Genomic DNA, 27425 nt, shown 5'->3' with positions numbered 1-27425 from the left:
TTTTTTTCTATCCAATCATGGACAGAAATAACCGAAAAGGGAAAAAAACAGAAAAATGGTTTGGTTCGAATGTAAATCTGTACGTCAAATGAGGTGCATTTGTAAAATCTTTTTACACCCACCCGACAATCAACTGCTATGCAATACTACTGTCCGATTATCAATTTGTATTTAATGGTGAATGTAGTCTGACGCCATGACCAATATTTATCAATTAAGTTTCAGTGGGGGGGGGGGGGGTAGGGGGGTTTTTGAAAAAAAACTAAAGGAATTAAGTTTTTTATCCGACATCGATCTTTTGACGTCGTCCCTTACTGAGAAAAACTTAAATACTTAATTAATTTTTGCTGAAAAGACATTTGGTTGTTTTGTATTGAGTTTATTTTCACTGATTTTTGATGAGTTGAATGTAAAATATAGGAAAAAAGGGTATATTTGCTGGATTTTATTTTCACTAGCCAAAAAAGAATTACAAGCGAAAATAAATTATTTTACTGTATTTTAAATAACTAAAAGTCTGCCATTCTCTACAATTATTTTGAAAAAGAAAAAAATTAGAGCCTGAAATTGTTTTGAGGAACTGCTGAAGGAAACAATGGCAGACTAAAATTTCTTGTTTCTGTGAAAGTTTTCCATGAAGCTTGTGGTTCCCAGGAAATCCATTAATGTGATAAATGCATCCACTGGTAACAACCTGAAAGTCAGCAATAACAAGTCAGTGATATAGAAATCCATGAGAATGGTATCACGAATACTTTCACTAATACTTTCACCAAGCTTTTTGGTGCTCAGACTGAGACTCAGAGACACACTCGAAAACTACAATGAACAAGTGACTGTTGATGCAGATAGATTCTAATTAAATTTTGGGAGGGGGGTTATTCAGCAAGCTAAACATATAGTGCTACTTCAAATGGCATCTTGGCCGAGGTTTGTTCAGTCAAAGTTATCCCTTCTAAGAATAGGATCATTCTCATCTCGGAATTTTTGAACGAAATAATAAAATAAAACATCATATGAAAAATGGTTAAGGATGTGTGAAAATGCCTGAGAAATGGTTTATGACATTTTTTGTGGTGTTTTGAAGGACAAAAATAGCCATGTGTCATAGTATATCATCTTACTCTCAACAAAATTGGTCAAAGTATGTCTGTTAAATGGTTAAGAATGCAAGAAAATAACACCTACATGGCAACCAGTCGCCAATTTTGATTTAAATCACAAAATAGACTGATCAGTACATCAGTAACATACCGTTAGTGATGTCAATGCCAAGTTTGATTGAAATCAGTCGACCATGTCTGAAAAACTGTTGATGACAGTCAAATTTTGTGATTTTTGTTTTTTTTAAACAAAACTGGCCACCATTTGGCTAAATTTCATCGCAATCCAAGATTCAATCAATTATGCTTTTGTACCAAATTAAAGCCAATCCTTGAAAAAAATGTCTATGGGAAATGGGCAAAAACCCACCATGAGTGATGTTCATTCCAAGTTTGAATGAAATCAGTCAAGGCATGCCTGAAAAACTGTTGATGACATATGTTCAAATGATACACACATCTCTCATAATTGCCATGACAACAGCTTGTGATAACATCTAGTTTACTCACATTTTGATGGCCGTCATTGGTTTGATATACCACGGTATAAATACCATACACTCATTTCTCAATACACCGTCCATAATTGCCATGACAACGGTTTGTTTTGATAGTGGAGGAAAGAGTTTGGTAAATCTAGAAAGCAAAAAAATAAATAGCAGAGTGCAAACATACTAAATCTGAAATATATATGGAAATTTATATGTAGGTTTATAAAATAGAATTCTTTATTAATAATGTAAATGTGACATTTTTTTTTTTGGGTTAACAAGTTAATCAAGTTAACATGAAGAGCGATCATGAACCTATCCGTGAATAGTAAAGGTAAGACAATTTACAGTAAGTTAGAATATGGCATATGTTGTTTATAATGTATTCATTATGATGTAACACTGTTCGATGTACTTTTATGGTTTCTTTGATTAGTGAAGTGTTCTTATTACTCATTATTTGTATGAATTTTTTATAGTTTGTCATAACATTAGCTTATCATGTTTTTTCTCGTTATATAATTGCTTGTGTTTAATGTGCTATTTGTGATATTAGTTGTGTGAAGTATTATTTCTGTTTTTTGTTTTTTATTTCAACCATAAAATTATTCTCTGTAGTAGATTTCCGTGTTAAATAATGATAATATTATTATAATAATATCTTTGAATCCATCTATACACTGATTTGCATAAAGAATGTTTCTACATTGTGAAATGTTATGCAAGATAAATAGATCACCCATATCCCATAATACTCACCTTGTTCTACAACCTTCGAACATACCAAACTCAAAATAATAGGGTACCACGTTAGTCATATGTACGCCATCTTTCTTGAGAGCGCTCATTTCATACATCAGACACTCGCACAGCCCTGCAGCACCAAACTTGCTAGCGCAATAGTCAGTGAGACCGTTCACAGCAATGTAACCTGCTGAACTGGTTATGTTCACAATGTGACCATGGTTCTTGTCCAGCATTGAAGTTATGAAGGCTTTTGTAGTCTGGAAAATAAAAATAATTCAAAGACATTTTTTTAGAAATTGTTAATAAAAGTGTCTGAGTGCATACAGCAATGACCAAACCAATATAAACATTTTTCAATTTTATTGACATTAGTCATTTTGAATAGAATATACCGTAATCAAATTTATAACTAAATAACAATACATACAAACAAATATATATTAAAGCAGGAGAGTGATCACCTGCGCATGCGTCAGATGGCCTTAGCGTGTCATTGTTTACAAACAAGTGTCTACCCATAAGCCTTTGCGTTTTTAGTGTGTGTTGTTATCGTCGCTTGGGACTCAATTCTCGCGCGTGCGCAGGTGACGACCCTCACGCTTTAACTATTTCACCACTAGACTTTCTCGCTCAAATTATTCTGTACTTTTTTCTTATATTCTTCAATATTTCTGGAAATGAACACTAATTTCTGGAAATGAACCCTAAAATTTAAGTCAATTTTCAGTTTTTACTCAAATAATTTTATTATTTTTGTCCTAACTTCTAGAGAAAAGTGCAGACTATTTTTGTGATGAAAAGTGGGAACGGTGGCAAAAAGCTTGTAGCTAATTCCAGAAAAAACCTTATTTAAAGAGTTACCACTTCCCTGACGCCTATTCAAGGGATTGTACGGTGTATTGTTTGTTTTGTGCATGTGTTGTGGACAAAAAATGACCACGCCCATTTAGTGATTGCAGTATGTACGTAATAGAAACCGCACCCTGAACTTGAGCTTTTGATCCCAATTTTTAAATTGATACATTGTAATATAAATCGCGGTTTATAATAGGACTTTAATGGTATGTTTAGTATTATAATGCCACAACAAATAATGATATAACATGCAAAAGCATGCGTCGATAAAATTTGCAAAGTTATTGCATCAAAAATTAGATTAATTTCACAACTACATCATTTTGTACTTATAAACATGTTCTTATTTTCTTATACAACTCCCTAATTCTTCTACACATTACATAGTGCCTGGAAATCTGAGGTAATACATATGCTACTCTACTTCAACCAATTTATCTCTTACAGAAAAAAATAGTACGCCTCATCACTTTCAGTGACTTCTATTTCCATGCTTCTCATTTGTTCTATAAACTATGAATACTAGACATTTTTTTCACTTTGCAAATTACAAACCTGTTTATTAGTCTTTGATCTCAGTAATAACTATTTTGTACATGATGTTTACAACTATTTGGACCCATTGTCCCATAATTATCCAACCCGGTTAAGATATAGCTTGAATTATTATACCCCAACCAACATAGTCTAAAATACTGTCCATAAGATGACTACCATCTTGTTCTGAAATTAAAGAAATGCTTGATTTTAAATTGTCTTTCAGTTAGGCCAACAACAACAAAAACTTATGAAGCCCTCAAGTCGGAAAATTGGATCAATCGGTCAGATTTTTTTTTTTTTTTTTTAAACTTAATTTAAAATTTAATAGTTGATCCAGCTTTTGCTGTCATGCACACAGCAAACGTGTTCTCAAGTGAGAATACTGACAGCGCTAAAACAACGTACAAAAGCCGTTGTTTTGTTTGTGATGTAAGCGGATGAGAGTTTTAATATAAAATGTCATGTTTTGGAAATTCAATAAAATTTTGTGTATTCAAAATTATATTTACTACAACAAACGTATTGTTTTTGATTCAAAATAATGTTTTTATTCAATTAAGAAAATTTTTGGTGTGGTGATATTTTTAATATTGTGCACCAATTATCCGTCGAATCGCAAATGTCAAAATTGCCTGAAATGCAAAAGAAGTGTTTGCTCTTCAGACTTCATAGTATTCGAAACATGTCAGAGAGATACAGATCAACCCAAGTTTCAAAGTCGCCGCTTATCCCCCGGGGACCCTGGGGATCAAACAACGGTCTAGAATCGTTAATTTTTAGACGAAACACTTTTTTACTGCTTAAAATGGTGAGTTTTTAATATTTGGGCCTATTAAAAAAAAAAAACGCGACCCGATATTTCATATTTTTCGGTCAGTTGCTGAGGGCAACAAAAAAATTTTTTTTTGGCCTTATTCTGAATCTGATCGAGAAACAAGTATATGTGTATATGTCTTCTAATAAAAATGATGTAAGTTTGAATGTGACTGGTCTAGACATGTCTGAGATAGAGGCGGGGACCCACACACATATGGATGTACAAACATCAACCCATGGGTCCTCGTTTTTTGGACTGCATCAGAACGGGGACTAAAAATATTAACTCACTAATAACTTGTGCATTACATGAACGGCATATTTATTTTTAAGTCATTTCAAAAGGCTGAGCAAAGCATATTTATTTTTATCAACTACCGGTAATAACTTTGTATAACAGTATATATTAGTATAGCGTATCTTTTTTCATCCACTAATTCGTTTGTAAGTTGAGCATCGTATATTTTTTTTCGTCTACTAATTACTCATTTGTCAGCGTTGTAAAACTATACATACGCGACATATCATATTTTAATGATTCAGCGTACTTATTCTTCTATGTGATTCTGTCAGAAATAAACAAAATCAATTTGTTGTAGCATATGCATACCTTGTGACTTTTCACATCTTGTTTAACCTTTTCACCACCAGTTTCTTCTTTTCGGCAAAATTTCACAAAAAAGTCTAGTTTATAGTCTGCGTTTTACTTCAAAAGATTGGGACAAAAATAGCCAAATTGTTTGAATAAAAACTGAAAAATTACACAAATTTTGTTTGCTGTTTCCAAAATTGGGGTTCATTTCTAGAAATATTGAAGAATATCAGAAAAAAAATGCAGAAAAATGTGGGCGATAAAGTTTGGTGTAAAAAAAGGTAAAAAATTTCCCGCCAAAATGTTGATGCATCATTTTGATTTTTATGAATTTTTCAAAAATATGTTGGATAACTTTGAAACAAGTGGATAACATTTTCTCCATTGCCTATAGGCCTTGATAAAAATTTTGAAATAAATCTAGAAAAAAATTATGGTTCAATTTTGTGAATAGTGCCAAAAGTTGACTTTGGCACTCAAAGAAATTATTAAATAAATGAATTTTGTGGACATCTTGTTTAAGCTGTTAGTTACACATCATATCTATTATCTAATTTAGGTTGCAAGAAATATATCATTTTCTAACTTATTAGTAAAAATTTATCAATTTTTCATTTAATGCTACTTCACATCTAATCACTTTTAATTTAGGAATCCGATTTTATTCCTGCAGTGAAAGTTTACAAATCAAAAAGTCATCTCACTGATAAAATTGAAATTATTTCTCGGTCACTTGTAGAACATCTTTTATTACAAACATGTATTCAAAACAGTTAATCTCTTATTGTCGTGGTAAACTTATTGGCTTTCTCCACTTTTCTAAATTGCTGTAAAATGGTTAAAATAAGCAAGTGCCTCATTTTGAATGAGTAGGCGGTTGTAGTTGCTATGTTACGTGTGAAGGCATACGCGCATAAATGAGAGATGATGGTCTGTATTTACAAATTTTAATCTATTTAAAATATTCAGTGCAATGCGAGTGAATTTTCAAAATTTTTCTAGATAGAAGAGACGTAATTAGACGTTGTTGTCGGACTGTCATGCACTGTTTAATCAAGAACTGAATGCAAAAGTGCTTGGGTCAGTACAATACCAGAGATGAAAAATAAATAAATTATGTATCAAAAATAAAAAAAGCAGTAGCAGACATACTGCTGCATGTTTTAGAAAAATAAATGTATAGCCTGTGAAAGACAGGACCGTGCGCTTTTTAAAACTTTTCAATGGGAGATGCCTATTTACAATTTATAGAATGCTGTAACATATCTTCAGCTGACCAATGGGTGTCTGCCATATAGAACATGTGACCAGTAATCTTCTTTGCATCAAATTGTATGCATGCCCTTTTTAAAAACAAACTAACATCATGCTAAAATGTTCAAAAAACAGGATTCACTCATCTGGTCGCGATACCATATGCTTGCTGTGAAATCCGGAAACTTTATTAATCGCTGCTGTGCGATCACTTTGTATAGTGCAACTCTATATAGATGCGTAGGTGTCGTTCGTTAACATGTCTTTTTCGCGAGCATGTCTTTTTCGCAAATTTAGTGTGAGAATTGATTCGCTAATTCAAGATGTCGCTAATGACTTTATTATAAATTCAAAATGGCCGCCAAACAAAGAAATCAACAATGACAAGAGAAATTCGCTAAATCAACATTTCGCTATTACATCCTTTTACCACAATTCGCTAAAATTGCATGCCGCTTTTTCAACATGTTTTACAGTATTTAAAATTAGTTCGCAGACAGTGCAATAATATTACTGGCAATGAAAACAATATATATCATATATCAGTGATGCACAACAATCTCAGCTAACTCAAAAGCTAATTTATTTTGAAAAATTTTTGTACCACCAATGCCATTATGTAAACACTTGTTTGTTTGTTTCAATCTATATTCATAAAGATTTAATAAAACTGGCAAATAAAAATTACATATCAATTTACAATAAAGATTTTGTCATTTAGTGTTTGATATCAATCTGATTAAAATCCAATGTAGATATGAGGCTCAAATTTTTTTTTTTTTTTTATGACATTTCATATATTTATTTGTATTTTAGTTTGAATATGTCAATTTTTTGTTTTTTCTTGCTGTTAATCAGTTCTGTCTATTTCATAGTGCTTTAGCAGAATATTCTCCTTTATAGCAGAGAACAAACGCGTATACTATTGTTAAAGAGAAGCGCTATCATTCTTTATCCGTGGCTGTACTGATCTAACAGTTTCTCCACCTCATGTGGTTTACAATGACTATGTTATGACCTTGCTACTTGCTACCGGTAATCATTTCTTAGCAATTGACATTTAAAAACTGAACTCATGAATGCTTCGCTAACTGAACGATTCCCGTCTTTCATGACGTATGATATACACAATATTCAAGGTTAATCAGCAGAGATAAATTGACTTTTTACTTGGAGCAAGTTACCTAGGTAAGTGTGTACTTAGACTGGCAAAGTCGGGACTTTTTTTTAGCTTTACAAAAAATTATAATTAATTGTCAATTTAGCCTTTTTAATGTGATCGCAAAAACTAGCGTGACTGCAAAAGAAATCCCGATTGGACGCATCTGCAGGCGACCCCTTGCGTTGGAGTGAAAACTGGAGCAAAATCACTCCGGTGATTATACTAATTAAAATCATGGAGCACATGTTAAAATCCAAAGTGCAGCTTTATACGTCATCTCTTATCTATGTTTAATGTACGTGACCTTTCACTTCTGATATCCCGGCGATTTTGAAAGACTATATATATACATAATTGACATTTAAATCGACTTGTTTTCAGTAAACATGGATGAAAGTTTCATCGTTGCGCTTAAAAAAATTAAAGTATCCATCTCTGCGATCGAATTGAATCAATCTTTAAAACGTCATGTTTACTTTCACACACCCACTCATAAATAAACAATGACATCATGAATAATTAATATCAGTTAAATGTCCGCAGATGTGTCCAGTTGGGATTTCTTTAGCGGTCAGCTTAGTTTTCGCGCTCATGCTAAAAGGACTAAAACAATTATTTTTTTTTATGTAAAACAAAAAAGAAGTCCTGACTTTGCCAGTCTAGTGTGTACTGTCACGTACAATCCACAGTAAGTGACCTTTTGGTGGCAGCCAAGACAAATACGGTAATGCACACCCATAAGACAAAAAGCAGGTAACCCACAAAAAAAAAGGTTGGTTCTGTCTGTCTGTTAAGAAGATGTCAATCTAAATTAATCTATGAACTAATTGTTCACAAAAATGATGTACACTTCAATATTACAGCTGGTAGTTTTCAAGAATAAGTTGAAAATAATAATTTTCACCAAATATGACAAAAATATTTGTGAAAATTGAAAAATTTAACGATACCCTCAAAAAAAATGAACATAAAACATATCAAACCAATCAGACTTGCAGTTTTCAAGAAGATGTTGAAAATATCGTTTTTACTAAAAATAAACATATAGAAGTAATGATATCAACTCAAAATGAACAAATCTGAATTATATAATTGGGCTAGTCGTTTTCAAGAAGAAGTCAAAAATGGCATTTTTTACCAAATGTGACAAAAATATTCACTTAAATTATAAATTTGAAAATATCTTTACAAAAACGAGAAAGGTCCACCGAAGATACATATATATAAATATCAAGCAAGCAGGCTTTCTTGTTTCAAGAAGTGGAAAATATAAAGTTGACAATGGCGGACAATCAGTAATATGAGCAGCTCCACTCTGACAGGAGAGCTAAAAACTAATTTTACAGTATTATGCAAACGATTGCAAAAAATTGATTGCTGAATAAAGAAGCTATAAAAAAAAGAACCATCCACAATTAGAAATTTTATCAAGAAAATGTCATGCACACACACAAATTCTATTACTTTACAAGAGCACAGTGTTAATTCCAAGAATTCGGGTTTAAGTCCACTATATTTTGATGACAAGGGATTATTGAAAAGTGTTCTAATCTTAAATGGAGACTTCTTGTCTGAAACTGACAATTTAGAAGGACATCAATATAGGGTTACTTTACCATCTAATATTGCTATTAATCACGCAGTGAAGAGATGTACTGGTTACTATGGCAACTAGGATCTGAAACATTTATCAATTGTGCTAATGTTATATTTGCTTCAATGAGTTATATTCAGAATTTATAAGAGATAACCTCCTTATTTATCTATTGAGCTTTCCAGTGTTTGTCACTTCATAGGATGAACTTGCATAATTATTAAGAATATTTGTTATGGATATATTCTGGTTTACTGTGAAATACTTTATTTTCGCTGGAATTAATTTTCGCTGAAAAGGCTTTTTGGGTGTTTTGTGTGGAATTTATTTTCACTGATTTTTGATGAGTTTAAGGTAAAATATAGGAAAAAAAATATTCGCTGGATTTTATTTTCACGGAAACATCCCTTCAGCGACAATAGCGAAAATAAATTCCAAGCGAAAATAAAGTATTCTACAGTATGATATTTTCATCAAAGAACCAACCCAAAATTCTCAAATTCTCCACACTTTATGTGCACATCAGATTACAGATTCAAATTTACTCAGTACATTGCAAGAAGTTAGAAAATGTATCTAACACTTTATAGTTTTTGAAATTTTGAGTCAATGATCAGAGCAAAGCAAATCATATGATGATTCACGGTGATCCCCACATCGAATATTTGCATATTCCACAACAATAATGAGTTCTTTGCCTGTATGTGCAGGTCACAGATCTTTGTCTTTGTTTGTTTGTTACTTGTCTTCTAATATTATATAGACTGTGTTAATCTCAACATACCTCATAGAATATTACATAGACTGTGTTAATCTCAAATTCCCTCATATAATATTACATAGACTGTGTTAATCTCAAATTCCCTCATAGAATATTACATAGACTATGTTAATCTTAACATCCCTCATAGAATATTACATAGACTGTGTTAATCTCAAATTCCCTCATATAATATTACATAGACTGTGTTAATCTCAAATTCCCTCATAGAATATTACATAGACTATGTTAATCTTAACATCCCTCATAGAATATTACATAGACTGTGTTAATCTCAAATTCCCTCATATAATATTACATAGACTGTGTTAATCTCAAATTCCCTCATAGAATATTACATAGACTATGTTAATCTTAACATCCCTCATAGAATATTACATAGACTGTGTTAATCTCAAATTCCCTCATATAATATTACATAGACTGTGTTAATCTCAAATTCCCTCATAGAATATTACATAGACTATGTTAATCTTAACATCCCTCATAGAATATTACATAGACTGTGTTAATTTCAAAGTCCCTCATAGAATATTACAAAGACTGTGTTAGTCTCAACATCCCTCATTGAATGTAACTTGAACTGTGTACAACAATAATATACAAAAGCGAAATTTGTTCTGAAGGTGAGAAACATCCTCGATATACTAAGTACAACCAACGTTAATTAAGCCAATTTAGATTTTTCACCAATCTATCAAGAAACATCACCAAGATTAGACAATGACTGAAATATACACAAATTTGGGGAAAGGTTATAGAAAAATTACTTGAGTTACCCTTGACACATAAAATTTTGGCGACAACGACGATGACAACGACGCCGCCGCCGCCGCCGCCAGACATGCAAGCTAACCTCTTTACCTTCATTTTAAATTCATTACAGGAAAAAAAAAAAAAAAACTTTCATGAAACATTATCTCTCAGACAAAAACAGCCACAGGAAACCAAGAATCCATGTCCTTCTATTTAATTTGAGCATGTACTTTATATTTCTATTAACAATATAGTAACAATGCTGACCACCCATGTGCTATCTTACAATACTGGTACACTGATCAAAACATGTAACGTAGCATGATCGACAACATGAAAGCTTTGTTAGATTTTTTTAAAAGTCAAATCTCAGCAATAATGATGTTAATAAGGCTTGTAGATATGAATGTAATGCCAATTTTGTTTTCTGCAGCTCAGAACATAACACACACTATATCCAAAGATAATGATAATCACAAGCAAAATGGCTGGTATGACAACGAATGTTGAAAACAAAATCCTGCATTTTTTGTGCGCTAAATTTATTCAGAAATAACAAATTACCAATTCTTCGTATCAAGTACAAACAGTCAAAATCAGACTATTTAAATCTAAGATTAAAAAAAACAAAAACAAAACACTTTGATGATGCTGAAATTGTCTGAGGCTACTACTAATAAAGATGCTAAAACATTTTGGTCTTTTAGTAGGAAATCATTTTTCAAGTATTACACTTCAGATTCCTACCCAGCTGAATTTTAATTTTATGAGCTAAGAAGTTTTACCTGTCCGTGTACCGTTTTTTATACCTTGTCATAATTTGCCAGCACTAAACTCTGAAAAAGCGTTAATATTTAATATTTTACCAATTGTTTAGAGTGTATTACGCATTTCTTATTTCTCATAACCTCGACCATGTGCACTTTATATTTATTCAGTCGTAGCCGCGTACTTTTGAGCCGCAATTATTATTACTACATTATACTAAAATATGTTTGCATATTTAGAGTAGTAACAAATCCCCACTTTCGGTCCGGTTAGACTTAAAATACAACACGAATATTCATGTTTGAGAAATAAATTTTGGTATGTGTTTGTTCTTAGATATTTCAGCTTCGTAGTCCTGTACTTCGAACAGTAGTTCAGAGTTCCCAGATTGCGTAAAAATGGATAGTTTTGCAATTTTGACACGGAAAATGCCTAGGCTAAATTATTTGCTGAGGAACGGCTACTTAGGTATATGCATTCTAACTTGCAGCACATGAACCTAAAAGTGTTACCGTAAAATCTGTATTAGAAGCCGCATCCCTAATAGAAGTCGCACCCATTCTTTTTGAATAATTTAGAATAAAAAATTCATCATTTCTCATATGTGTACATGCTCTAATAGAAGCCGCATCCCCTCTGTTGCATTGTACCATTTTAATAGAAGCCGCGGCTTCTAATACAGATTTTACAGTAGGCAATAAAACATAAAATGATGTTGTACACTAACATGAAGTACCTTTAAAGTCTTCACTTTCATTGCATAAAATTGTTTTTCTTCCTCGCTCATTGTGACACCCACAAGTCAATTCCATTCCTCCCCAAATTCAACAATGGTTTAGTCCCCTATTTTACGCTAAGACTCGAAACAGTCTTTTATGCTTCACATGTTTATTTGCCTTCAATTACATTTTGGCGGTTGTCACTGTCGTCTCTGGAATCTTGCCGATAACGTTTTGGTTCCAATTCATGTAGCTATCGCCGAGAAAATTCAAAGATTAGCATAACACTTAGTTTGACCTTTGTCGCCATCTTTATTTTTCCACACCACAGACAACTGGAAAATTTAAATCTTTATTTGTGTTTAAAAGTCATGTGCCATAAATTGCCCAAAATGGACTTCCTCTTTAATGTACGGTAATCACAGTTCCTGAATCGGGACTGTGATGTAATCGATAATGTTGACGTCACCGTACGTAAAAACACACTCTCAAACTTGACAACATTCATTCTCAGACAATTAAGCAAATGGATGGAAATATCAGTTAAATCACTCATGCAGACTGATGATTCGATTGATGGCCAGAATAGCGGTATTTATTGTTCATTTCTATGCAATTGTGATTCTCAATTTCTATGTGTAAAATCGTATCTCTGGTATGGACAGCGACGGCTGACAGACTGTTTTGATTTTGCAACTTTCGTGACACAGTCAACTGACTTATCTTTTTTTACTATTCTGACGTTTTCTCTGATAAGTAAGTATTAAGTAAGTAAACGATTCAGCGCATAGTCAACATGGGACTCTGGGTAACAGGTAGGACCTAAAGGTGACGTCAACATACAGCATTAATGAACGAAATTTACATTACAATATTATGTTTCCAAATAATCTGATATATATGCTGGAACAAAGTGTAGTCAAGTCAGTAAGCAAAAGATACTGTGCAGCCCCACGGACAAGTGAAAATACTTTTTTAAATCTCATTTTAGGATTTCTGCATGAAGTTACACATATAGCGAGGAAAAATGATAATTCATTTTGTCCAGGTTGTATAACGGATTCTATAATTGACATATCATGAGTATTTTTGTAAAGTATACCATTATGTATTACCGGTAACATAGGAACACCATAAAAATGATGAAAACCTCAAATGCAATCGTAGTACACATACAAAGCAAACAAAATTATCAAGAGTGATTTTGGATTAGTTAAAATTTTGCCAACATGCTGTGACATTATATATAATTGGTGGTGGGGAACTGCCAAGCCAGTTTATAAAATTGTGAACAAATATTTTCGTAACTAACACTAACCATGAAATACACCCACCATTGTCGCAGATGGAATATTTTATATTGCATTTTCTATTTTATTTTGTTGTATTGCAAGACATTAGTGATACAGTGACCCCTCGCTAAATCGCGGGTGTCAGGATCCAAACAAAACCATGACTTATTGGGGTTGGTGACTTGCAATGGGGCCTCGTGAAGGGGGGAGGGGGGGTTCATGCATTGAAAATGGATAAAAAGCACATATACATGGATTTGTAGTAAGTTTCCTTTATTGAAAAACATCACAACTTTCATGTCCGCATGGATTCAACTCATTGTAGTGACTTTTATAGAGCTATATCAAAAACGAACCAGCCAAAAAGTACGTAGAGTCGTAAAGACACCCGTCAACACCATGACGGACAGTAAGTGTTAAGTTGTCTCCTCCAGCCCTTTAACGACCAATTAAATACAAGATGCAACAGAACATTAGTTCTTTTACCTCAAAACTACTGGCAAAACACAACAGAATTTTTGGGAGCCACCCAACTATATATATATATATATATATATATATATATATATATATATATATATATATATATATATATATATATATGGTATTTGCAGATTAATACCAGTTGTTAATGACACAATAAACATTAATTCTCAACTCTGAAAGGACCAATTACTACAACAAAGCCTTATTCACTGCAAAAGCCCCTCAACACATACACCACTCATAGTGAAGCTACTAGTCATTTATATAATATAGAAAAGCCAAATTTAATTACATGTATTAAAGAAAGTGATATTCATCCCATTATTTGTACAGCCAATAGAGTAAAAGAATCACCATGACAATAAGAGATTAACTGTGCTTAGCACTATACTCGTTTGAGAAGGTATTTAATTGCACTGATTGTAAAGTATGGAAGATAGTTACTGATTGGACAATAAAAGCATACGTTATAATTATATTAATATTATACAGAAAATTTATATGTACAGAATACTGTAAAATACTTTATTTTAACTGGAAATAATTTTCGCTGAAAAGACTTTTTGGGTGTTTTGTATGAAATTTATTTTTACTAATTTTTGACAAGTTGAATGTAAAAGGTGTATTCACTGGATTTTTTTTTTACTAAATCATCTCTTCAGCGAAAACAGTGAAAAGTATTTTACAGTAGGTGCAGGAAAACAACACCAATACAATTATTATAAATGATTTGGTTACTGTAAACAGCTATAATCTCGCAAGAGACAAAATTTCACAAATTTAGTGAAAAATTGCATAATTTTGTAGCGAAATTTTCTGGGCTCTCAGAGTTACTGAGTTTTGAATAATTTAGTCTGCACAAATGCCATTAAAATCTTTAAATCGCAAAAAAATTACTCGTACTAAAAATTAAAAGATTTACAGTAATATGCAGATCAAACTAGTGTAAAGTAGAAGTGACAATAAAATAATTTTAATTTTATCGACAAAGATTCTTGATTTGTTTCAAAATTAAATGTGATTAAATATAAGCCCTAAATGAAAATTCAAGAATAATTAAAGAAATAATTACTAAAAAACCAAGTTAGATAATAAACAATGGTATGTAACTATGGTGCGTTATGTAATGTCCAAACAACTCGTCCATTCCAATTACCGATAAACAACCATTAAGCAAGACCTGAAAAGCTTTTGTCTGATCAAAATTTCAAGTGTAAAAAATTTTCTCTACTGTGAGCACAAAATTGCATTCGTATCCATCAGATCATTAAAATGTGATCTATTTTGACCATAGACGCGGCACTGTCAAATATATGCACTACTAATACAGCAAATATCATTGCCAATTCTTGTGAGGTCGCCGCTAACAATAAAAATACTACGTTATACTACATGTTTTTATGTTTGATATTCTTACAGGTCGCAAATAAAAACCTGTGATAAAAGGTGTTATTTTCTTGCTGGCGGCGAATAACCTTTTTATCATACATGAAATGGACCACATTAAACTAAAATAAGGCTTGAATTCAGAAGACTGAAAGTTGCGAATCAAGAATTAAATATATATATATATATCGTACTTTAGACATGGCATTGTAAACATGTCTAGAAATTAAATAGCATTTCAAATTTATACGTTGCAATCAAGTATTTATGTGTATATTTGAATAATTTTGTGTTAATATTTCTGTGAATGTATTTTTACCCATACAATTTTTTCTTGCTGGATTCTAGCAAGAATTTGTCAATTTTCTGTTTAGGTTCTTGCTCATCCGAAATTTGATTGTTAAAGTCTTTATTTTCATGGCCGAAACTTTCCGGGTGGCAAATTGTTGCTGAAACTTCTGCGGCCGAAAATATAAAATAACACCACTGCAGTTGCGCGTATTTTCATCTCTTATATTCTACTTCAACAAGCTGATTGGAGCCTCAGTTTATGCAAAAAAACATTCCACGTCGGACGAACGATGCAAACACACCACGCAGGCTGCTGTATTTGGAGCAAATTTAAATTTAAAAAAAATAGTGCCTCACCACACCTTTTTAGCAATAGTTCCCTCGGGTCCCGTCACTCATAACTCTCATTCTAACCCTGCCCCTTGAGTGCCCCCCCTCATTTTAATTGTATATGCCCTTCTTCGGGACATGTATAATTGTCTGTAGGGGCATGTACAATTACATTTGGGACTGGAGTGCTAGGAGTAGGGTTTAGAGTAGGGTTTAGGTTAGAGATAGGGGCCTGAGTGAACTATATTTCCACATTCTTTTCCCGGCTTCTCAGGACCTCACCTGTCTTTTTTTTTTTTGATAGTAATGGATTTATTAGATTGTGTGGCCTTATACTGCTGTAGTTTCTACAAATACTAGTAAAGCATTATTACTTACCCAAAAATGCGCCATCATATTGACATTAACAGTGTCTTCTACTAAACAGTCCTCCGTGTCCAAAAAGCTCTTTCCTACCACAGTCCCAGCATTGTTTACAATTATACTCACATCGCCGACTTCCTTTTTTACCTGCGTAGCGACTCTGTAGATTTCGATCCGTTTTCTGCAGTCACATAAATACGTGAAGACAACTCCTCCGTATTCTCTGATGTCGGTGGCCGTTGCTTCGTTACCAGCTTCGTCGATGTCCCAAAGCACCAGAACACATCCTTTTTTAGCAAACTCGAGGGCAATTGCTCTGCCTAAATGCCCAGCGGCGCCCGTCACCAAAACGATTTCTCCGCGAATTATTTTCGGGTCCAACGGCATGACCCATCGGTAAAACACTAGTGTACATGATAGGAACACTCTCCATAAAACAGTCAATAACTCCAGAAAAAGCTGAAACCCATCGTGCAGGAACGACATCATAGAAGTCTGTACTATGTTGAGTGCGCTGACAATGTTCTGATCAGTCGACACTCGCTGGTTACACATGTTGTTGCTATCGTAACGAAGACGGCACAACTTGGATTGACTGTAAGACGTCGCTGATCAGTAAGATTTAGGTTTTCCCACCAAGCTTGACGACTGCTTCTTATATACAACTTCCGGGACAAAGGTTGCGTTCGGCCATACAAACAAATTATTTTGTTGAACAACTTCAGCTGGCAATAATGTAAACACAGCTTTCCAGACCTCGCTGATTTTAGAAAATCTGAAGCAAAAGTCCTAAACAGTTGTCAAGGTTACGTAATAAAAATGTTTTTTCCTACTCAAAAAAAAATTGCAATTAAGCAGATTCTTTTCCGCAGGTACTTTCCCTACAAATAATGTGTTATTGTCCTTGGTAATTATAGGTGTGTTCGATTTCTTTTTGTATAATTACTAGTAACTTCGCAATGATTGGCTTTCGCGATGATTGGCTTTCGCGGTGAGTGGCAGAAACTTGTTTTTTCATCGGAGTTGAGATCTAATGTTGTATGTGCTATTAACAACCGGTGTTAATCTGCGAATACCATGTATAATTAAAATGATACACAAAGTATATGAGATATGTAATTATATGCATAAATGATACACACTAATGAGAATTAGTGTTATTTACGAAAATATTTGTTCACAATTTTATAAACTTGCATGGAAATCCCCACCACCAATGCAAATTCACATCATTTTGTTTACTTTGCATGTGTACTATGATTACATATTTTAATACATACACACTCAAAATATTTATCATATAACCTGGACAAAAGAAAGCATTATTTTTCCATGCCATGAGACATTTCCCCTATCTGTGTAACTTCATATTTTAGTATAAGGTAGTAAAAATGCATATACGTTAACTGTGATCATGTAATATATCCTAGCTAGTTTCTAGTGCACCCTCTCATATTATTTGGCAATAGGCTACAAATATTTTGTAAGTTATAAAATTGGTGTACGTTAACTGGGATATAACAGAAGTAAGTAAAAGCTATATCCAACTAAGCAAAAGAACTAAGGTTTCGTTGCATATTGTATTTAATTTGCCGTTACGGTAAAATTGCTGGAGGAGACAACCTAACACTTTTGATCGCTAATGTGTCGCAATACAACAAAATAAAATTAAGAAATTGCAATATGAAATATTCCATCAGCGACAATGATTAGTGTTGATTACGAAAATATTTGTTCACTATTTTATAAAATGGCTTGGTAATTCCCACCACCAATTATATATAATGTCATATCATGTTGGTAATAATTGTGTTTACTCTGTATGTGTACTACGGTTGAATTTGAGGTTTTTATCATTTTAATAGTGTGCATATTTTACCGGTAATACATAAAGGTACACTTTACAAAAATACCCATGATATTTTAATTACAGAATCCATTATAAAACCTATGATATGATAACGTGTTACTTTATGTGGAAATCCTAATAAATGAGATTTAAAAAAGGGATTGTCACTCAATGACACTTGCCCATTAATGTTGTATGTTGAAGCTACCTTCAGGTCCTACCTGTTATTCAAAGTCTCATGTTGACTATGCGCCGGATCGTTTACTTACTTAATACTTACTTATCAGTGTAAAATTCGACCGGGAAAAAGTCAGAATAGTAAAAAAAAAAAAAAAAAAAAAAAGATAAAAGTCAGTTGCCCGCGTCAAGAAAGCTTACAGAATCAAAATAGTCTCTCAGCCGTCGCTGTCAATACCAGCGATATTTTATTTACACTTAGAAATTGAGAATCACAATTGCATAGAAATGAACAATACAGCTATTCCGGCCATTAGGCTATCAATCGAATCATCAGTCTTCATGATTGAACTCATATTTTCATCAATTTATTTAGTTGCCTGAGACTGAATGTTGTCAAGTTCGAGAGTGTGTTTTTACGCACGGCGACATCAACATTATCGATTACATCACAGTCCCTCAACACTGATTACGCGTTGAAAAAGAAAATCCATTTTGGGCCAGTGCCATTGCCAAATTTCGGAGAGTAAAGCACTTTTTATACTGGAGACGTTCCAGTACGGAGTTGTTCGATTGGCATATCAAAATCCTTTATTTGAATAGAACATGTTCTATATATTCACCAAAATATCCATATTTCTAGGCATACAACGAACTTGAAACAAAAGTAATCGTTCATCCAAACATGGAAGGTACCGAAAACGATTACCGGGGGGGGGGGGTATCGCTCAATCACCATTGTTTGGGTGATATATCATTGATTCAGCCCAGCGGTAATATAACTTATTTATTTTAGAGGCGCCAGGGAACCAATATTTGGGAAGTGAATTATTTGGACGAGAGACTACTTACCGCGGCGAGTAAGCAGGGTAAAACCCGTGTTTATGTTATGAGAAAGTACAGATCTTGAACATACTTTTTTTTTTTTTTTTTTTTTTTATTTTCTTGAACATACTTTAGTGCAAATACATTTTTTGATTGTCTAGCATGGTGAACGCAATTTAATGCCGGTGAATTTCCCCAACTAAGGTTTAAATGTTGTAGTTGTCAATATGGCGACGAAGGCCAAAAGCGTTGGTTATGCTAATTTGATTTCCGGTTTAGTTGAACGATTTTTCTAATTTTCTCCTCGATAGCTACGTGAATCATGATTTTAACCAAAATGTCATCGACAAGACACAGAATACGACAGTGACAAGGGGAATATACCATTGTTGACTTTTGAATACATACCTAAGCGTTTTTACGCAATCTGGGAAGTTCGAATTACTAAACAAAGTACAGGACGACAAAGTTTAAATATCCAGGAACCAACACATACCAAAAAGTAAATATTAGGTGTGTATTTTAAGTCTAACCGGACCGGAAGTGGGAATTTGTTACTACTCTAAATATCCAAACATATTATAGTATAAGGTAGTAATAATAATTAAAAAAGTATTTAATTAACGGCACGCTGCGGAAATAAACATCCTAATAAGTATAAACTTTTGTTGAGTCTACGAGAAAACATACATTTTCAACACTGAACTGCATGACCGACACCATTCTGTTACAATTTTACACGTATTCAAAACTGAAAATACATACAATTTGACAGCAGAATAAAGTGCGTCAATCGATGCAAAGCTATGGGGACTGTGGCTATGGCAACACCAAGACAACCAGTACAGATTTGACTGATTGAGAGATGCTTCACACAAATTCTGGTTCAGTATGGTAATTTCAAAGTCTGTTCGAAGTTAAGTTCAGTTTTTATCGCCAATGTTTTAAAATAATTCAAACAACATTATCTTATTATCTCTACTGCCCTTCGATGAAATAGGTTTATTTTATACGGAGTCAGGCACGATATTTGTTAGTTCCCATAACATTCCCACTCACTGTGTGTCTGCATGGAAATATAAACACACAAAAATTGGTAGCAACCTTTAGACTGATACTCAAGGGGTATGCTTCAACGTGCATCTCAGACAACTGGCGTCATAATTGCGTGAAATTTACTCGCATGCGAGCGCTGTTAATTGCAATCGCTTCTTTTGCACACAAGCGAAGGTTATCGGATTGCAACGACCAACAATTACCGTTTTTACTAGCATATCAAAACACAGTCCCTATATGGAGTGACTAAACACAATCTCGGTGCTCAGCGTGACAATAGTTTATTCAGAAGGTATGCTCTCGAACAGCGCGTAGTGCTGTACACGTATGTTCACCTAGAAAATCCCAGCCATTTCGAATCTCTATCATTCCCACATTAGATTAATCGTCTTAGTGTGAAGAAGAAATCACAAAAAATTACACCAAAAATAGAACTCCAGATTACGATATCATCCTCCCAAAACTATACTAGAGTCGTTAAATCTCTCTCGGTTAAGCAACGTCAGGCTAATCCTTAAAGCAGATTTCGCTCTTGAATACAGACTATATAATCTATGAAGATGAAACCTTAACAGTGGTGGATCCAGAGGGGGGGGGCATGCCCCCCCTCCCCCAAACGCATGACGATTCATATCATCTGGATTACGCATAGCTTCTCTGCGATTTTCGCTTCGTATATCTTAAGCGAAGCTTGCCCCCCCCCCCCCAATACATTTTGCTGGATCCGGCACTGAACCTTTCTCATTAACTGGAGAAGGACTTCTGTTTTGGGGTTAAAATGCATTTGATTCCTTGCAATGGTCGTTTATGTGCAAGGGCTTTGGAACTGATCAACCTGTTACACAGACCTCAGACTAGTATTACTAGTCTGAGCACAGACATACAAAATTGCGTGCTAAATAGAAGTAACAATACTGGTTGGTTTATTTTGCAGAGGGGTGTTAGGCAAGTTTGACCGTTATCTACCGCTTTCTTTATTATTTCGACTGAACTTCTTGCTCTTCACATTAGGCGTAATGAACAAATAAGAGGCAAAGGTTTTCGGCTTTTACGAACGACACGACCCTTTCTCTCAGAGACAGTACATCTCTTCAAATTGCTGACACAGTGGCACAGACCAAATTTAGAATTTCCATTGCCCACCTGCAGAATTAGGAAGACACACGAGGAATGAAAATAGAGGTGACAGAAATTGTCATTTTTGTAATTTCAATTCAGTGGGAAATGAGGTAAAAATAACATTAATTTACAATATGTGAGCATCACAATATAAAAACAAATAGGTTGAAATTGCCTGCAGCTTAGTATGTGCCAGAGATGGACAAACTTTTCGATGAGAAGTTATTTACTTTTGTGCTTTCTAGTAACGAGAGTTATATTTCCAGCATTTTAGCGATTTTTTTGTCTTCAAATTATTTTAGCTGTGTTATGTATGTCTTTGGACTCCTCATAAGCTTTGTTTTATGTATGGCCACACCGACTTAATTTTATGGATGACATCCGCGCGCGCATTAGTTTTGGGGTCTTCAGAGGATGTCATCCATGAAATTAAACGAGTGTGGCCTATGTTCCAAATAAAATATCCTATCCTATCCTATCGTATACTCCCGATACCAACAATGGTGGTCAAGAAAGCAAGAACAACACTATTTTACTTTTTGCGGAGAGGTAACCAAACACCATATTAAAACAATACTGTACTTGGTAACTATTCTAAGGTAGGATTAGAACTAATAAACACATCACTGAAACTGTCTTGGATATATCATGGAAGGTACTAACTATTAGTATCTTCCATGGATCGATAAATCATTCGTCCTTGAGTCATACAGAACAGTTCACGTTTTTAACAAGTACGAAACATATACAAGCAATAAATATTACTAAGAACTCAGAGACAGGAATTTTAACCCATATCCATCTTGAAATATTCCATGACAATGTAAATATGGTTGCGGATTGATAAAAAAATTACAATCACGGAGAAAATTTCAATATAAAAGCTTGCATGGCGTCTTTGCTTGGCACAAATATTTTTTTAAACGTAACAAGATCGTTGACTATGGTAAGTGTTGTAATCAAAAAGAGTACAGAGAGACGCAACAATTCTGCAACAATTCAGGAAATTATTGTTATTAGCAAACCTCATCTTCAATGGGGATAACAAGCTAGATATGAAGCACCTACTATTTCTGGCCAAATTTGAAATTTACGTAATAAGGTACGTACACCACATAGAAAGCCAGGAAGGCTGTGGGAAACAGAACAATATATTGCGCGTCCTGTTCGATATGGGACTCATAGCGACGTATACAACGCGTGTAAAATACATGGTTTATTTACATGAAATTCGAACACGCGCTTTGCGACGGCCACCGCGCTTTAATTACATGTAAATAAAAAAATGTATTTTGACAACAAAATGACTGTTTCGCATTATTACACAGTAAAACAAAATCTTCAATAAATACCTGCAACATAAAAGAATTTGGTTCGTTTTCTGCCTTCCAGCAAGAGGAAACCCTGGTGGGATTTATCTAATGTATACTTTCCGAGCTACACCCCCTCATTTGACTTAAGATTTTGACGCTCTTCCATCAAAAGCAGAGGAAATAACAAACGACGTCCCTCTCAATATGTATATATGCGCCTTGCTGCGAATCTAATATCTAGTTTTGACAATTTTACTTTGTCATTCTGCTTTTATCTGAAGTATAAAGGTGGCACTCAGAGGGATTCAGATCCTAATAACCCAGCATGAAGCAAATTTCATACTTAGACGCGAGTTTTTGAATAGCATTTTTTTTATAAAAGGAAATGTATACTAGTTTAATTTTCTTACCTTGGAGGTAAGCCATACCGATTACCAAATGGCTTGATTGTCTGTCATTGAATGGGGGCAGTATAACCACCGTGCACGTGTTAGAAATGTGACGACATTATGACGAATTCAGTTTGTTTATTGCGATTCTAATATTATGTATACACAAAGGGAATAAATGGTTAGACTGTAATCTTTGAGAGCGACCACGTGACCTGGCAATAATTCCCATGAGACACAAAATAAAATCCGAATGAAGTAAATACTGAACACATTATCATCCAGTTTGTCAATTTAACATTTAGATTGCTGGTTTGAATTTAATGGGGATAGACATGCATGATTTTAACCCAAAACCCACGTCACTTAATAATATGGTATCATATTGTAAACCATAGAACTGGAAACTCTTTCGAATGATATATAACTTGATGGGTAAAACTTATATTTTACTCGTGTAATTACAGTAATTAGATCCAATTAAAAATAATGTCTCCCAACCTGCATCTCTATCTTAAAATATTATTCCATGCTCAGAAGACATCCAAAACGATGGCTTATTTATTCTGTGCACTGTCTGCTCCATGTAGTGTACGGGCTTTAATTATTTTGGCTATAAACTTATTTTAATTTTATTTTTATTACTTTTGTTATTAATGCCTTCTTTTTTCATCATTTTACTTTGATTTTCATTTTGTGATTTTTTAAAATTCCCCCTACATACTTGGCTTTCGCTATTACCAAAACTTCAAAAAATAACAACAAACAACAAAAAGTCAAAATTAGGATCTTATTTTAATCAGATTGTGTCTGCTCCGAAATTTGCTTCTTGTAACCGTGTGGCAGTAACGTTTTCTATCATATTTAGCACATATTTGGGGTTGTGGCTATTGTGAAATCTATCGTTTTGGGTTTTAAGATGGTATATCCTGGCGAAATTGTTTCCTGACCATATTTTACATGTATTTCAGACAACTGTATTGATAATAAAAATAATAACAACAAATGTTTACACTAAATATTTTGGATTGGTTTCAGAGTGATGAACTCACTGCATTGCGATGTGATGAAGGGAATCACTTTATTGTAAGGGAATATATTTTTATTGAAATTAAAAAAGCGGGTGTATTGTCTACACGAGTAAAATATTGTAATAAAAATGTGTGGAGTTCTTTCGGGAAGGGGTGGATATTTTCTTGGTCCAGTTGGTGGCCAGGGAATCAGAAGTCACCGGGTTTGAAGATGGAGGGGAATCGCTCTCTCGACTTGGCTGCTTCAGTTTCGGGATCACGGCGCATGTGTCACGAAATCTACAGTCATACACGGGGGGGGGGGGGCTACTTCCATAGAAGTGCAATACAGGTATGTGCCGCCCGACTGGGGTGTCATTTCACGTTATTTTGTTTAGAAGTGAGTGGTCATTTATCAATGGTTTGGTTTAGAAATGTGTAGCATTTATTTACTATTTTACAAATCCTTATATTCAAATGCCAAATACCGGAAGAGGCAGAGTAAAATGCATCGCTCACTGGTTGCGAAAGTTGTGAGCTGGGTGTTTTTTTTTCACTGAAAACACTTGTGTTTAGAAGTGGGTATATAAATAGAAAAAAAGGTTTAGAAGTGAGTATGGTTTACGAGAAGTGGGCTCCCCTTACCCATTTAATGTGGAGCAGGCCCGTAGCCAGCTCTTTTGAATAGGGGGTTCGAAAACAACAATTATATATTTGATGTGAAATGTGTGAATTTTATAATATTCAAAAAGTGTGTTTGAGCTCTGTTACAGACATTTTTATATTATCGATTCTAAATTCAATTGGTTTACTTTGCGTTACATTGGTAAGGTACTTCACATAACATCTTTGGACTATTTTACCATTTTAGAGAAGGGGTTCTGAGCCATTCCCCACCTACAGACAAAAATATTCACACCATTGATCCACTACGGCAAAATGTTGTACACAAAAAAGACAAGACTGTACTTATCTTAGTATTATTGTCTAAGTATTTTAAGGTAGAAGGCTACTTACGAGTTTTTTCGCTCTTCGCAGATGTTATAGCGCACATAAAAGTGACACGATTTCATGTCGAAATCTGTCTACAATTATTCATTTTAGTATTAGTCAATTTTGTATTATGTAATTTTATTTCTGTACTGGGCCTCAGCCTATTGTACAAAATGTAATGGGTAGAAAAGTGCATATCACGTTTTAAACACAATACAACATCCATGTAAACATATGGTACTAAGTTAAGCTGAATTCATATTCATCTCGTCGCTTGAAAACTTTTTAAAAATATAGAGCTATTTGATATATGGTGTGGCAGTTTGTGTTGCGACGAAGTAAGCCCAGACTGTCAGTATTTGCATAATTGCATAGGGTTATTGACAACAGATCAGCCCTTAGATCATTATAAAATGGACATATAAAAACAAAGTGAATTTCATTTTCTACCATGCTAAATTCGAACGTATCACTGCAAAAACTAAACAATTATTGATCTAGCTGTATCTATTTGTGTCTGCCTAATTCTACATTATGTTTATGGCCAAAACAGCGTAAACTCGTCAGTATATATTTTAGTCTATAATTGCTTGCCAATAAATCTCCCAGGTTATAATAATACTTTGATGTTTCCAAAAGTACACAGCTTGGATGATTGAGAAATTGAGGCATGCCACTATTTTTTTATTCTTTGAGTAAATATACTTAAGAAATTTGCAGTATCTCCAACTTGTTTTTCAAACCAGACAATGCCGAAACCATATTTGAACAGGAGATTTCTATGTGGGTTTCCCAAGCAAGTCTGCCGGTCTTGTCTAATCATTTAAGCATGATATAACATGTTTTGGGGTTTCAGTAATTTTAACCAATATGAGATACAACGCTTGAAATAACCACAGCACAATGGCAGCCTTCCACATTCGTCTAATATCGCTACATTGTTTGTACAACTATTAATGCTAAGTACCGGGTAGATATCTGCAAAATGTTATCTGTACCATCTCGATTTCCGAATTTACGTACCCCCATATCGCTACCATAAGAAATAGTTGGCACAATACTTGCATCAAACAAATTAAATGCACTAACCAATAGCATACTACCAAGTTTCTCACAGTATGTAAATATATTTGGTTCACTGTAAATCTGTTTTTAGAGGGCGGTAATATAATATGCATACAGTGGCAGTTTAGCAGCGGTGTCAATAGACTTCAATGACTACAACTCCTTTTATGAACCCATTAAAAATATAGTAAATTTTCTAAGACATCAAAAAAAAAAAAAAAAAAAAAAAAAAGGTGTAAAAAAAAATATGTTTGCAATTTATGATTCATCGCATAGTTTCTGTGCTGAAGCAAAACTGTAGGGTAAATTGTTGGCTACAAGAAGCTCTTCGACCTATACAACTCGTGATGATAAATCTTCGGCATTTTTTAATGATATGTCCAACCCGTAGCTGTACACTATTGTCCAATAACATAGGCTACACATACTAATACAATAAGTTGACTACATTTGGCTGATACACTTGGAACAAAACAGTATATATGCCATCATTAACTTGAAGAATACAAAACTAATGAACCAAACTAGGAAAGTATAGTGTCGTGTTGTCCTGTCAATCCCGTTCGATCCCCACACTTTACTAACTGAGCGAACATTAGCACAAGACAAACTGCCCTATTCAGGACCACCACATCATTCAGATAGTGACTACCATTACATTATTGTTTCAATGTTGTTTTAATATTTAACATCAGGTGCTTGTACGCAATCTTCATTACACCATCGCGGAAAAACCGAATAAAAGATGCCTATTTATAACAACCTGTTTTGGTTGGCTGCTGTTGAGCTGAGACAGCATAACTTCAAAATTGACATTTAAAGCTCGTTGCCACCTAAATGCTCATTACTATGCATTACTCATTACATTACTCTGATAGTTACATCACGGAGTCAAGTGATTTAAACAACGATAATTATTTTAATTAATACTGTTTGTTTTATTATGTTCTAATCTACGATCATAAATCTATTCACTACCAAAATTTAGGGGGTTCGACCGACCCCCCCGACCCCCCCCCCCCAAACTACTGGCCTGTAAAGGTAGACACGGTGGTCGTTGGTTTCACACTCGTCTATTGGAATAAAACACTGAGTTGGGGAAGCACACGAGGTTCAGTTGACACGCCTATAGCTGGTGTTGTTGTTGTTGCTGCTATTGAGTATTGACGTGGAGTTGATGTGACCAAGTGTCTCTTTTTAAAGGAATTGCTACGTTAATTTAGCTTGGCGTGTCAATTTCTTTTTCTTTTGTTTTTTGGAAGACGCATTGTCTGTTTCCAGTACACCCGGAGATGAATTCGCA

At 34.0% G+C, this 27425-nt stretch overlaps 1 protein-coding gene and 1 long non-coding RNA gene across 2 annotated transcripts in view; one reads left to right on the top strand and one right to left on the bottom strand.

Annotated features, from left to right (window-relative positions):
* The window catches only part of LOC146734455 (uncharacterized), a 396802-nt gene extending 385964 nt beyond the window's left edge, over positions 1–10838 (top strand). Inside the window, exon 3 of the long non-coding RNA XR_014931607.1 lies at positions 10822–10838. This is a non-coding gene — a long non-coding RNA (uncharacterized LOC146734455). The remainder of the gene's footprint in view (positions 1–10821) is intronic.
* LOC100367370 (epidermal retinol dehydrogenase 2-like) lies at positions 158–16993 on the bottom strand. Its single transcript, XM_002735913.4, has 4 exons — positions 16342–16993; positions 2354–2598; positions 1614–1739; positions 158–694 (listed from the first exon to the last, which is right to left on the bottom strand). Exons 1-4 carry the CDS (start codon positions 16879–16881, stop codon positions 604–606), a joined length of 1002 nt encoding a protein of 333 aa, XP_002735959.1. The 5' UTR covers positions 16882–16993; the 3' UTR covers positions 158–603.
* Positions 16994–27425: the final 10432 nt, after the last annotated feature.

This window comes from Saccoglossus kowalevskii, chromosome 14 (genome assembly GCF_978046115.1).
Source record: "Saccoglossus kowalevskii chromosome 14, keSacKowa6.1, whole genome shotgun sequence".
Lineage (NCBI taxonomy): Eukaryota > Metazoa > Hemichordata > Enteropneusta > Harrimaniidae > Saccoglossus > Saccoglossus kowalevskii.
This window is presented reverse-complemented; position numbering and strand designations above follow the sequence as displayed.